Source organism: Sturnus vulgaris, chromosome 4 (assembly GCF_052056855.1).
Source record: "Sturnus vulgaris isolate bStuVul1 chromosome 4, bStuVul1.hap1, whole genome shotgun sequence".
Lineage (NCBI taxonomy): Eukaryota > Metazoa > Chordata > Aves > Passeriformes > Sturnidae > Sturnus > Sturnus vulgaris.
This window is the reverse complement of record NC_142246.1, coordinates 64,284,596-64,297,597: the sequence shown is the minus strand read 5'-3', so window position 1 is coordinate 64,297,597 and position 13,002 is coordinate 64,284,596. Positions and strand designations below refer to the sequence as shown.

General features: G+C 41.4%; 1 protein-coding gene across 1 annotated transcript; it reads left to right on the top strand.

Annotated features, from left to right (window-relative positions):
* Positions 1-666: 666 nt before the first annotated feature.
* NOAZFP (nucleolar atypical zinc finger) lies at positions 667-12,995 on the top strand. Its single transcript, XM_014879002.2, has 10 exons — positions 667-721; positions 3,471-3,600; positions 3,860-3,879; positions 4,006-4,076; positions 5,583-5,662; positions 6,955-7,081; positions 7,802-7,906; positions 10,401-10,447; positions 11,526-11,643; positions 11,978-12,995. Exons 2-10 carry the CDS (start codon positions 3,481-3,483, stop codon positions 12,253-12,255), a joined length of 966 nt encoding a protein of 321 aa, XP_014734488.2. The 5' UTR covers positions 667-721; positions 3,471-3,480; the 3' UTR covers positions 12,256-12,995.
* The last annotated feature ends 7 nt before the right edge of the window (positions 12,996-13,002 follow it).

Genomic DNA, 13,002 nt, shown 5'->3' with positions numbered 1-13,002 from the left:
TCGCTGTCCTTCCACTGCTTCTCGCACAAAGGCAACTCAAAACATCTCTGAAAATGATGCTGGCTCTCCTTACTTTCTGCATTTTCTTTGAAACAAATCTGCAACAACTCCTCGGAGACTAGTTCAGCGCTGCTAATGGAAATTCTGTAAGCTCTAAATTGGCTATTCTCATCTAATTTTTAAATCTTTTAAATTCACTTGTATTACAGCCCTAGGCAACTCTGTTAGTTCTGAAAAATAAGATGTTTTACCGTTTTACTATTCATGAATAAAGTGACAAACTCCTGCCATCTAGAGGGTGGTTTCTGGAACATATTTGTGTCAGATACTGTTTCACAGGGTAAAATAAGGTAAAAATCTTAGCGTCTACATATCTCCTTGGGGTTTTTCTAGATTTCTCCTTCTTTTTCATTCAAGTACAAAGTGAAGCGACACAACCAACCTCACCGGAGCGAATCGATGATCAAAGCACACACAGCAACGCCCTAGATCTTATTTGTGTGAAATATGTATCGAGCCCCGCTACACTGTATTCCTACCATTTAGATTAATCAACATTTCATTTTAAAAAAGCACTTCCCCGGCGCCCGCGCCGCATCCCGTGCGGGGACAGGGGCGGAACAATCGTGCCCGGAACGTTCCGGCCGGGCGGCGCGGGCCGGGCGGGCAGCGCACCGCGGAGCACCGGCGCTTCCGGCTTCCGCACTGCCGCCCGAGCCAGGTGCGAGCGGGAATGGGAATGGGATTGGGAATGGGAATGGGGGTAGGGGGCGGGCCCGGAGCGCTGAAGGGGCTGGGCTAGAGGCGCTGAGGGTCCCGGTTGCGGGTCTTTGCGGCTTCCCCCCAGCAAGCCCGAGCAAGCGGAGCGGTGTCCGGCTCCCCCGTAGCGGAGTGCCGGGGAACGCGGAGCACGGCGGGCCAGGTTGGCAGCGTGATGCGGCACGGCTTGGCGGGCCAAATGCTGAAGATGAGGGAGAGCGCTGAAGGCTGAAGGCCGGCAGTGTGCGTGACAGGCGAGGAGCAGCCCTGCTGTCACCCCGCAGCCTCGGAGCCGATCCCGTCCGGCTCCCGGCGGGACGAGGTGCCGATCCTGAGGAGGGAATGGGTCAGAGGGAAGCCTGAGGAAAGTCCTGCACACTTTACAGCACAGCAGGCCCCAGCTGCTGCGGCATCACGGTGCAGTTTTTAGCAGCGTTGTTTCCAAAGGATGGAGCAAGTCATGGGCATCACAGTGCCTGGAAAATGATTTTTGCATTATTAGGGCGTTCAGTTCATGATCCTATTAAGTATGAACTACTGTTAATACAGTTATTTTTAGTTGTAATTTTTTACTAGTGGTGAAACAGATTTTGAATACATGAAGCATCGAGTAGAAGCTGTTTGATGGTCGAGCACAATATGAAAATTGAAATATGGGAAGCCACTTCTGGGTGTTGGTATCTGTGGCCCCACAGTTCCCTGCCCTCCAGTGAATAGCTCGTTCCAGCTGCTCACCATGCCTGTGGCAGCAGGGTGGGCACTGTGCCACCAGATAACGAGGCAAGATATCCTGCTCGGCACAGGAGATCCAGGAACCTGCTGGTGCAGTCAGGGTGTGTCTTTGGGACCTCACCAAGGACAAGAAGCTGTGAGTTCAGCAGAACTTAGATGCTGGGCACTGTTAATGCACCTCACATAGCAAAACTACCAGTTAAAATCCACCAGCAGCCTTTGGAGCTGTGGTGGGAAATCTGTAGTCTTTGCCCGTGGTTGCCTTAGGAAATAATGCAGCAAGAGAGCAACAGGAGGTGAAAATTTAGAGTGGAACACAATGCCAGGAACCCAGTACTCACATAACACGTTTTAGGGGGTTTTCCTTTGAACTGTTCACCTCATTCCTACACAGTCTCCCAGTATCTGAACTCTGCTTCCTTGTGCCACAGCATCAGCCATTAAGCTGGAGAGCCACGCTCACTCCCACAGCTGCTGCTGTGACCCAGGCACAGCATTTCTCCCCTGAGTAGGAAACTTCAAATGGAGAAACAACCCTCGTGCAGAATGCTCCCTGTGCAGGAGCTCCAGTGCTCTTTGGGGCAGCACAGTTGTACCCTCTGGAGCCAAAGGGGGAGCCAGGCATGGACCTACAACCTCTTATTTTAGGTCTTGCAGATGCACTTTTCCCTCTCACACACCCCTCAGGGGTGTGGATTGCAGACAGAATCCACTGGATCTGTCCTGCCTGAGCATTTGGTAACAGTGTGCCAAAAGTGGAGGTAGAACTCTCTGCTGAGGCATTTGAATACTAATTAGTGGTTTCAAAAGAGGTGATATTCTGATTGGAAAGGAATTGAAGGTAGACAGGGTTTATGCTGTCACAGTTTCTGGAATCATAACATTGTTAAGCTCTAGTCCAAAAATTACAAAGATGGTAAATTTCTTTAAAAATCTGAGCCCAGCACGAAGAAAACAAACAACTTAAATCAAAGTTCAGAGGGAAAGAGTGATAAGAATTTTGATCTATAGGATGTTATTATTATTGGATGTTGTTTGAAAGCATGGATTTGCTCAACAGCTTTGCTTAGGGGACCTGACAGTGCAGTTCTGCTGTTACTTAGTTCAGTGCAGCTTTCTGAAAACTGCTGTCTAAAATTTCTCATAATCTGTGTCCTCAGGAGGCACTGGGGCAATGCTTTTCATGAAAACAGTTTGTCATTTTGGTGCTTTCCATTATGAGGAAATGTGAAGAAGTCAAGGTATAAATACTAGCCATTAGATTCTGTTGTTAAATCAGCATTTGAGTGGTTTGAAAATTAGTGCGGAGCCTTAACTTGGACTCCCAGTGTCAGAAATGTCACACTCTAGAATAATGACAGTTGCCAGCAGGCAGCACAGCAATATAATTTTGACTACAAAATCTGACACTAATACAATTTAAACACAGTGCAGAATGCTACAGGGTAAGAAAACTGATTTATGTGTGCTATGAAAAACAAATTTTAGTATCTGGTCAGGACAATATATTTCTGTGTTCAGGAAAGTTAGAATTCTTTGATTTAGAGGACCTTTTGAATGAAGATACTAATTTTTCTTCCAAGCCGAAGCTGCTAGAATTGACAGCCTGTTGATGCTGCAACTGTCCTTACAGATGCTTATTGAACAGGCAAGGCAAACCAAAACCAGAGGTCCATCACAAATAGTAATAGTTTCATTTTTTTTAAGGCAAAACACTTCAAAGATAGTTAAAGTTCAGGACAGCAAAGTTTTCCAGATCACAAGATTCTTTAGGTTCATCACATGGCACTTCCTTGTGAATTGTCCCCTTATTCTACATTTCAAAAGAAACTTTCAGACAAGGAAATAGATGGAGATGAAGCACAGTTAATGCAGGAACTATAAGGTCCAGGTTTAGTGCTGGATGTGTCACGTGTATCCATGTATTTACATACATAGTTCTGTGTGCATTCATTCCATACCTACTCTTCCCCCCACAGATATTGCAACATGCCTAAAAAGAAGACTGGTGCTCGTAAGAAAGCTGAGAACCGTCGGGAACGTGAGAAGCAGATCAGGGCTTCACGAGCCAACATAGACTTGGCCAAACATCCTTGTAATGCTTCAATGGTAAATTAACCTCAAGTATTCTATACTAAAATACCTAATTTTCAATTTTGTAAACCCAGTGATAGTACACCTTGACTGCATTTAATGCCACTAGAATGTCATTCTTCCAACTATCCTTCCTTTTTATTTAAGGTTACACCAGACAGAATATTGATTAAAAGGTTTGGATTCTAATTGTAACTCCCTGTGGAGGTCTGTAAATTTTATATATTTTACCTAGAATGAAAATAATTACCAGTGTTTTATTTCTTCTCTTTAGGAATGTGATAAGTGCCAAAGGTAAGCATTTTTACATTTCTAATACCAGTAGTTTAATATTTGTTTCAGACACTTTGCAGATATTTTTAAAATGCTTTCTTTTAAAGCTTAATACTTTCTTTTTGTTTTTCTCCTCCATGTGCCTAGACGACAGAAGAATAGAGCTTTTTGTTACTTCTGTAATTCAGTTCAGAAATTGCCCATTTGTGCACAATGTGGTGAGTAGAAATAGTGAATGAAAACAAGCTGTCCTCAGTCCTGATTGTGGTGTTAAACTCTTGGTACCTGTGTTACAGTAGCTTTATCTTAAAGTATCTCTGTGATGTGGAGCAGGTTCTTTTGAACTTGAGAAGTGATCTTTTTTGTTCAGTATATATGCCTTTAACCCCAAAAGGTTTGCGAGCCTGGACCATGGCTTGTCTTTGGAAAAATTTGTCTCACTTCCTTTTAGGTTTGAGAAATCTGACTGTTTCCATAGATTGACCATGTGGAGCATTGTTTAATAACAGCAGCAAAACAAAAAATGCTCTGGCTGCTAACAAGGCACCAATAATTACCACTTTTAAAGGGATTACATAATTTCTAATCAATTCAATATCAATTAAAGTAACAATATATTATTCACCTTGCATGGGATTGTAATGTAATTTGCAACTCTTGCTATTTATGTGGGCTTGAGGACTGATGCTTTGAAATTAGAAGAGAAGGACTTCTAGTGACAGAACTGCTCTGAATCAGGCTAAAATGCCCTTTGTTTTTAAGCAGCTTCTTGCTTCTAGGAGATGTTGGTACTCATTTCATACTGAAGTCAATTTTGTTGTTCCACTATTTCAACACATCATTGCAGATTTTCAATTTGTCATTAAGCAATTTGGCTGTTTTGGAGTTTGACTGTCAGAGCTGCTGACATGCAGCTTTCAGTGCCTTTGTTGTGACCTGCAGATACTGAGCATTTCTGGAAGCCAGGCTGTTAGTGTGCAGTGACAGTGTGTCACCCTCATAAGTCTCCTTTCTGTCACCATGCAGTGAAGTACTAAAAACATGCCCTCTATCTTATGGTTCTTATCTGTGTGTTGCATTTATCTTCATCAGGAGTATGTTTGTAGAGGAAAAACATTCTTGTCAACAGCCATACTATATTGAGAGCCAGGGGTTTCCAAACACACACCATTAGAGCTGTTTGATGCTTAATCAAGCATTGGGGACTAAAAACCAACAGCATCTTTCACAGAGGAGCCTGTGAGGGGTGGGAGCAAGGCAGCTCTGTTGCAGTGCTCCACACCCAGCAATGCCCCCAGCACCTCTCACTGCCCAGCTCAGCTGCTTTGATGGTGGGACAGAACTAGCAGCAGTTTTAAACATAACTCTTTAAGGTTTCATTGCTGGACTTTGACCTTAGTTTTGTTCTTTGTTTTGACATTTGAAATTTCTACATCAAAACACAGAGCAAGACCAACACATTATCTTACTATCTCAGTACAGGGGCAAGAGATTTGACTGAAAACAGACAATAATTAGTTTAACCTAAGAGAGGTGTGAAGGTGGGTTGCAGAATGCAGCAATAATGCAAACATCTTTGTTTGCATTATTTTTACCTAGATTTAAGGTTCAGCACAGGCATTTAGTTGAAGTGCTGTTCTTACATAAACATGCATTCTACTTTTTAAAAAAAAATTAATTTTACATAGTTTTCTTATGGTTCCTTGCCTTTTTATTTTAAACAGGAAAAACCAAATGCATGATGAAGTCTTCAGACTGTGTTATAAAACATGCTGGTGTGTACAGTACTGGACTAGCTATGGTGGTATGTATATAAAATTACAGCTTTTTTTGCACCATGAGGGTATTCTGTGCAAATCTTCCTGGAAAAATGATAAAACAGATTTATGGAATGGTAGCATGTACCATGCCAAATTTGCTTTTCTCCTCGCTTTTCTGTAACAAACTGCTTTTTTTCCCCTTACACTGAAACCCCTAAATTTTTCATTTTTAGATTCAGCTCCTGCAAACTCCAGCACATGTCCTGGATGCTGATGGATCTGTGTTAGTGGCAGGCTCTAAGCACATGCATGAAGAGCACTGGACCTTTACATGTCCCATAGACAATTCCCAGCCTTCATTAAAATGTAGGATTATTCTGTAGAAACCTGCAGACTTTTGTCACAGAGATCATCAGTATCACAGAGAGGAATCTGTTCCATTAGAGGGGAATTTTAATGAACAAAACCCCCCTTTTGAGCTCTTAGAGATAATCATAGCTTCAAGCCTTTGAAGTTTTGTTCTTAGAAGGACAAGTTAGTGTCTGCATTCTGGAAAGCAAGGTGTGACCTGTCACAGCTCCTGGATTAAATGGACTAAACCTCTGTCCTGTTGCTGCCTGCAGCTGGCTGTCAGCTATTCTCAGTAACACAGCCAGCCTTTGCATGCTGGCATGCCTGAACTCATCCCTTGCATTCACTGATGCAAGAGTGAGTGCATCAACAGTTACATTTGGATTCATCATTGTTTTCTTAGCTTTATGTGCATGTAATGCACATGGTAATTAGTTACCTATGGGCTGAGAAGGCTTCTTAGTTAAGGATAGCTGAAGTGGAGATCTTATAATTGAATCAAAATAAAAGTTAAAGAATCTATCTTAGTTCTAATGAGCTATTTGATCTTTGCTCTATGCAGAGCTTGTGCTCTAATATAGCAGAGTTTAAAATCCAGATTAGTGATTTCAGCTGTAAGAGTCTAGAGGCATTTTTCAGGTCTCCTTTGAAATTTCATTTTTGCAGAACATTGTTATCGTTTATGGATCTCAGGTTTCAACTGGAGAACACGATTTTCCATGTGCAAAATGTGTGATAAGAAATGTAAAAGACAGAATTGAGATAAGATAACCAAATTATTTTGCATCATAATCCTGCAGAAATGAATAACAAACAAACATGAACTGTGAAGCCCGCTTGATTGGAACACAAGTTTGGTTCAATACTCTCATTCAACCCAAACGAGCCCATTGAGAGAATGGATACTAGGATACACTGAGGATTATGGGATAAGTGTCTGTTGGTATTGCAGAGGTGCTGAGATGGTATCTTGCTGTGATTGCAGGGTGCAATCTGTGATTTCTGTGAAGCCTGGGTGTGCCATGGGAGGAAGTGTCTCAGCACCCATGCGTGTATGTGCCCTCTGGCAGATGCAGAATGCATTGAGTGTGAAAGAAGTGTCTGGGACCACGGTAGGTTGCTGACATTTAAAAATAAGAAAATAAAAATTACACTTCTTTCCTTGCATTGCTTAAGTTAGAGCACCTGTTTTCTTAATATAGCCTTTTTAGTCTTCACTGATTAGTCCTTGCAGTTTATTCAAAGCAAGGATTCTCCCCATTTTAGAAATAGTGGGGAAAGGAAATGACCTGCTCAAGAACATACAGTGCTCATTTCAGGGATGATTATGTAGTCTAAATTATAATGTTTCTATCAGCTTAATTATTCACATAATTAAGCAGTGCATCAAATTGCCAACACGGTTTTCTGCCATTCTTACTCCATTCTACACTAGCACAGGTATTTGGATTCCCAGTGGCTTAGGAAACCATACTGGTCTCCATTTATGGAATCCTTTAAAGTGTTTATTTCAAGTGTGTCTCAGAGCTGAGTGGAGAAGACTGGATGAGAGTGTGATCTGATTTAAGAAAAACAGTTAATGCTACAGTCAAATTAAAATTAAGGAAAGTACTAGAAGTAACACTTGCTTCATAGTTATGCTATCTTATATTGTCAGATAGGAGGTATTTTTCAGTGTAAAAATGGACGGCAGTGTCTAATTTAGGACCTTGAAGCATTTGTGACAAAATGGAGAACTGGTCTTCAGTCAAAACTACTGCCTAAATTGTTTGCAGAGCAGGACTTGATGCCTGTGCCCATTGTTGATTATTTCGCCTTGATAAACCTTTCAGGAGGCAGAATATTTGCCTGCTCTTTTTGCCATGATTTCCTCTGTGAAGATGATCAGTTTGAACATCAAGCCAGCTGCCAAGTTTTGGAAGCAGAGACATTTAAATGTAAGTTCATTCATAGTCCGTTTCACCACAGCCAAGCAGATTTTCTACTTTCTTCCTCTGTGCTCCAGAGTCCTGTCCATCACCTTTCCCAAGTAGATTTTGCCACTGCTGGAGGGAAGGGCCTGATTCCTATCTACTGGCTTTTGGTATCCAGTTATCCAGACTAGAACTTTTTTCTCTTTCATGGACCTTCCCCCATGCCAGAGCATACATGGCACTTGCTTTCCTGCCAGGCTCTTACAGGCCTCCCGTGGGAAGCTGCCCCTGCAGGAGCCAGCATTCTCCAAAGTTGGAGTGTTGGCAGTGGCAGGACTGCAACAAAGCAACTGGAACTGCTGATGCTGCTTTTTCACTTCACAAAGCTCTGCAGGCAGAAGGAGCTGTGTTCCACTCTTCTGACCAGTGATGAGCTAGTTCTAGATAATTATTCCTCCTGGAAGACAGCTGCCCTCAACAGTGCCACCTGTCTTAGTCTGGCTAAACTTTGCCAGGTTGCTGTGGAAGGCCTGTGTGCTGGTGAGAGCTTAGCAGCTGCTCAAGTCCTGAGGAAGGCTGTGACTCAGCAGTCATCATCTGACTCAGTGAGACAGAAGGAGCACAAAGGGAAGTGACAAAAACAATCCCAGAACATGATTTCATCCTATCATGATTTTCACTGATCTCTGACCAGTGGACTGTGGACATATGTGTGAGTAGTGTATCAGATGCTGATCTGTGCTCACTCTGAGTAAAGCACAGGTAGCTGAACACTTTATGTCCTTTTGAACTTGGATTAATTGTGTGGACAAAACTGAAACTGGTATTGGTAAGAGGACATGATGGCCGTGCCTGACTTTGTTCACCCATTACTCATCTCTGGCTGAAACAGGGAATCTTCAAGGGAAGTTAAAAAAAAAAACCCACCAATAAAACAAAACAAGTCAAGACTATGCATGTTTGAAATAACTAAATTTTTCTACCAGTATTTCTTGCCTACCCACCATTAAATACGATTTGGTTTATCACAAGACAAGTATTTGTTTGTCCTTCCCCAAACTTGTATGCATGTATTTTGACTATTACAACATTCTCAATTCTTATTGTGGAAATTCAAGGTGCTCTTTATCATAAGGCTGTTTTCCTTTGAAGTGACTAATCTCTTGTCCTAATTGATTTCTCCTGGTCCAGAATATTTGTGATTTCAATGTTTTACTCGGTGTCTTTAGATATCTCTTATCTCCTTTTCATCTCCCATATTTTTGTTCCTACCAGCTATATTTTAAGCCTTGCTTAGCTTCCCTTGATGTATTCTGCCAGGATTTCTTCCTGCATAGCAATATTGATGCAGCAACAGCTGTTCCACAAGAATGTTTTTTCAATGATTGTTGGAAGCTCCCAGTTCACAGATGTGGTATCACACCCTGAATAGAGAGAGAGTTTTTTTGATGGTTTTCAATGTGTTTGGTGTTTTGTAGCACAGAACAGACTTGGTAGAGACAAGATTTTTGTCAATGAGGTAACAAGATTATAAAACCCGTACTTTTACAGAATACATGATCTTCAAATGTGGTCATGCAGTTGTAGTAAAAATCCATTTTAACTGTGAAAAAGGTAGTGTTACTTTCTATCATTATCTGAGAGAGCTTTTTAGATACTCAAAAAATGATGAATCTATATGCATCAGCATTTCCAGTTCCATCTTTAAACACATGTCAGAGCTCTAAATCCCACATCTGCCCTGCTCATGTGGAGAGCTCATGATATTTATTACTTCAGATTCAAAAACTGCTGTCGCAGGGGTTAGACAGGGAGGAAAGGAATGAGTACTTGCACAGAAACTGGTAAAGTACATGTTACTGCTTTTTGAGGAGTAACTATTCACCAAACTTCGTGTTGCTGCCAATTCCCGAGTGTCTGCCTTTACTGTACTCCCTCTAGTGGAATAGTAAAAACAATTTGGAGCTCAAGACAAGTTAAATTTTGGGCACTGATTCTGCTCCTTACAGCTTGTGTGCCAGCTCCAGTTCTTTAACACAGATAGACTTTCTTATGAAGTTTTCTGCAGTCAAGTACATTTCCAGAGGATATGACAGAAAATACAAAATGTAACAACTTTTCTGGGTTTGGAAGTTTGCAAGCTTGAAGTGTTCTTACATCTCTAGCACTCCTTCTGAATGTTGTGAGAAAAGGAAAGGCATGATGAAACCTTAATACCAAATTGGTTCTGAAACTTCAGGTTTTAAAAGTTTGGAAGCTCAAGAAACAGTTAAACGTTTTTCCCATCTTGAAATTTCATTTTTTTGTGTCATAAATGGATTTAGAGTTTGAAAATGTTATGAAGTATAGTACTGTGGGGTAAAATGACTGATTGACATTGCAGAGTGCAGTTGTGTCAGGGAATTAAAACTAAATGCCTCAGTTGTGGCTTTGCATACTTTTACAAGGTTTTAAAAACATGAAGGTCTGTCTGCAGTTCCCAAGTACTGAATTTGTCATTACTGCTTTTCTCCAACAGGTGTCTCCTGTAACAGGCTGGGGCAGCATTCCTGCCTGCGTTGTAAGGTAAAGAGTAAAGACACTTGTGAGGAGCTGATTTTAAGTTCCTTCTCCTTGGCCTCCAGGGCTGGTATCAGGCCTTACCATCCCTTCCTCTCCATGATTAAAATGACATTCATAATTTTTTGTTAGTTTCTGTAGCCTGGGATCAGACCTGTGGGGGACAAAAGGCCTTTTATCTGTGCTTGCCTGTTAAACACAAGACAGTGTGAGGTGATCTTTGCCCTGCCCTCTTAGCTGAAGTTGGGCCTGCAACATGTTGGGGCTTTTAAAAAAACCAAGTTAATAAAATAAATCCTTGGTCATGAACAAAATCCAAGGCTTTGGAATATGCTTTGAACCAGTGTGGAACTAAAACAATTAGAAAAGTTGTTCTTTTGAACAGTGAAGTAGTTATATGACCAGAAATGGCTGCATCCAATCGACTAATCTCCACAGCTAATCCAGTTTTCCATGTGGACAGGCTGTTTTGTTGACATTTGTTTTATGCACTCAGAAGTAATTTTGTATAAAAAGTTCCACCTGCTTCATCATCAGCATTGCCCAGATTTCTCCAGGTGCTGCTTCATTGCCTGCTCTTACTCTTCTTACCCTCCATATGTGTTCCCTGCACTCTCCCATGGTGTTGATGGCCTATTCCAAATAGTTCCTTTTTCCAGGTATTTTCACTGCATGCCAGTGCTCAGTGTGTGAACTTCCCATCTCTAATTCTTGCCTTCAGGCCCCTGCATAGATTTGTCCTGGCATACATCTCACTATGTTTATTTAAGCTTGTCAACACAAAGCCAAGTTTGCCAGGCTCCTTGTGGGCAGCACTGCAATCCAGCCCTGGAGTATGTTACTTTCTCTGCTTGTTTATTGGCATTTTTATCCAGCTTCTTCCCCAGAAACCCTGGAACCACATTGAACACAGAGTGGTTCCTCTGTGCATAGACCCCATGTCCACTGAAGAGAGACCTCATTAAATTTTAATGTCAGCCAGAAAACTCTGCTGCTGTTAGACACAGTTTTGTTTGCTTCTTGCTGAAGAATGTGCTTCTATGATTAAAACATTTGGTCTTTGTATTCTCCCTTCAACACACAGGCTTGTTTTTGTGACGATCATGTGAGAAGTAAGGTTTTCAAGCAGGAAAAAGGGAAAAAGCCTCCTTGCCCTAAATGTGGCCATGAAACTCAGCAGACAAAGGATCTGAGCATGTCAAGTAAGCCAGTTTCTCTAGCTAACAAGCCATACAAGTGCCATTAGTGACTAATTTCTGCCTAGGAGCACTGAGTAAATTCTGGTTGCTTTCAATTGTTTTGCACAGTTTAGCTTCATTTGTTTTGAGGAAAACTTTGTGTTTCTGAGTTCTGGAACTGAGCGGTCTCATTCTTAACCATTAATTGATTCCAAGAAAGTGAAAGCTTTTGTTTAGTTTGAGATTTTAGTTGTGGAAAAAATGAAAAATACTTGCTGTTTAAACTACTCTTTAAGTAGTGAAAAAAAAAAAGAAAATAAATGTTGGTGGGAACATGATGATTTCTCTTTGCCTGCAGCACGCTCTCTGAAGTTTGGCCGCCAGACTGGAGGAGAAGATGCAGATGGAGCTTCTGGTTATGATGCCTACTGGAAAAACCTTTCCTCCAACAAGAGTGGGGATGCAGGTGACCGTGAGGATGAATATGATGAGTATGAAGCAGAAGATGATGATGAAGATGACAATGATGAGCGAGGGAAAGATTCAGATTCTGAGGCCACGGATGTGTTCAGCAATTTGAATTTAGGAAGGACCTATGCTAGTGGGTATGCACATTATGAGGAATCAGAAGATTAAGCTTAGTATGCTGGCAAGCTAAAAACATTTGGAAGGAGCCAAGCAATGCTTCACTGAGTTGTGTACATGCCAGTAGGATAGCTCTATCAGGTACTTACATATCAGAGTTAGAGAGTAAAGAGTGTGGGACTTCTGCAGTAACTCCAAGGGACATTTTTCTTGTAGATGAACTGATGATGGGTTTGGGACTGGGGGAGAATATCGGGATATTTTTATTCCCCTAAACAGAACGGTTTTGTCCTTGAGTTACTCAGTATGTATGGTTCAATGCCAGTTTCTCCTATCAACACAGGAATGTGGGAAAGCTGTAGAACTTGCTTCCATTTGCCCACCAGAAATTAAGTTATTTTTTACAATAATTTTGTTAACTGATTTCATACATTAATGCAGTGGTGGGTTTGTGGCTGCATCTTTTTGGTCTGCACAATAAAAGTCAACTGCATTCTCTAATGAACTGTCATAAATATTGATCTCCCTTGAATAGTAGGAAAGCAGGTTGTATACAAAGTGTAAATTGACACTGAAATTACTTCCTTGTTTATGTCAGTATGGCAGATCAATGTAGTTCTCTGTGTATTTGCACATCACCTTTTCAGTACTTTTATTATTAAATATTAATTGGTGGGGCTGTATATAGTCACTGTGAGAGCACCCCAGGTAATCAAAGCTTTTCTGGAAATAAAATGTTGGTATCCTCTCCGCCACAAAAATCTGTAAGGCAGTTTCTCATTAGATGAAAAGGAGACT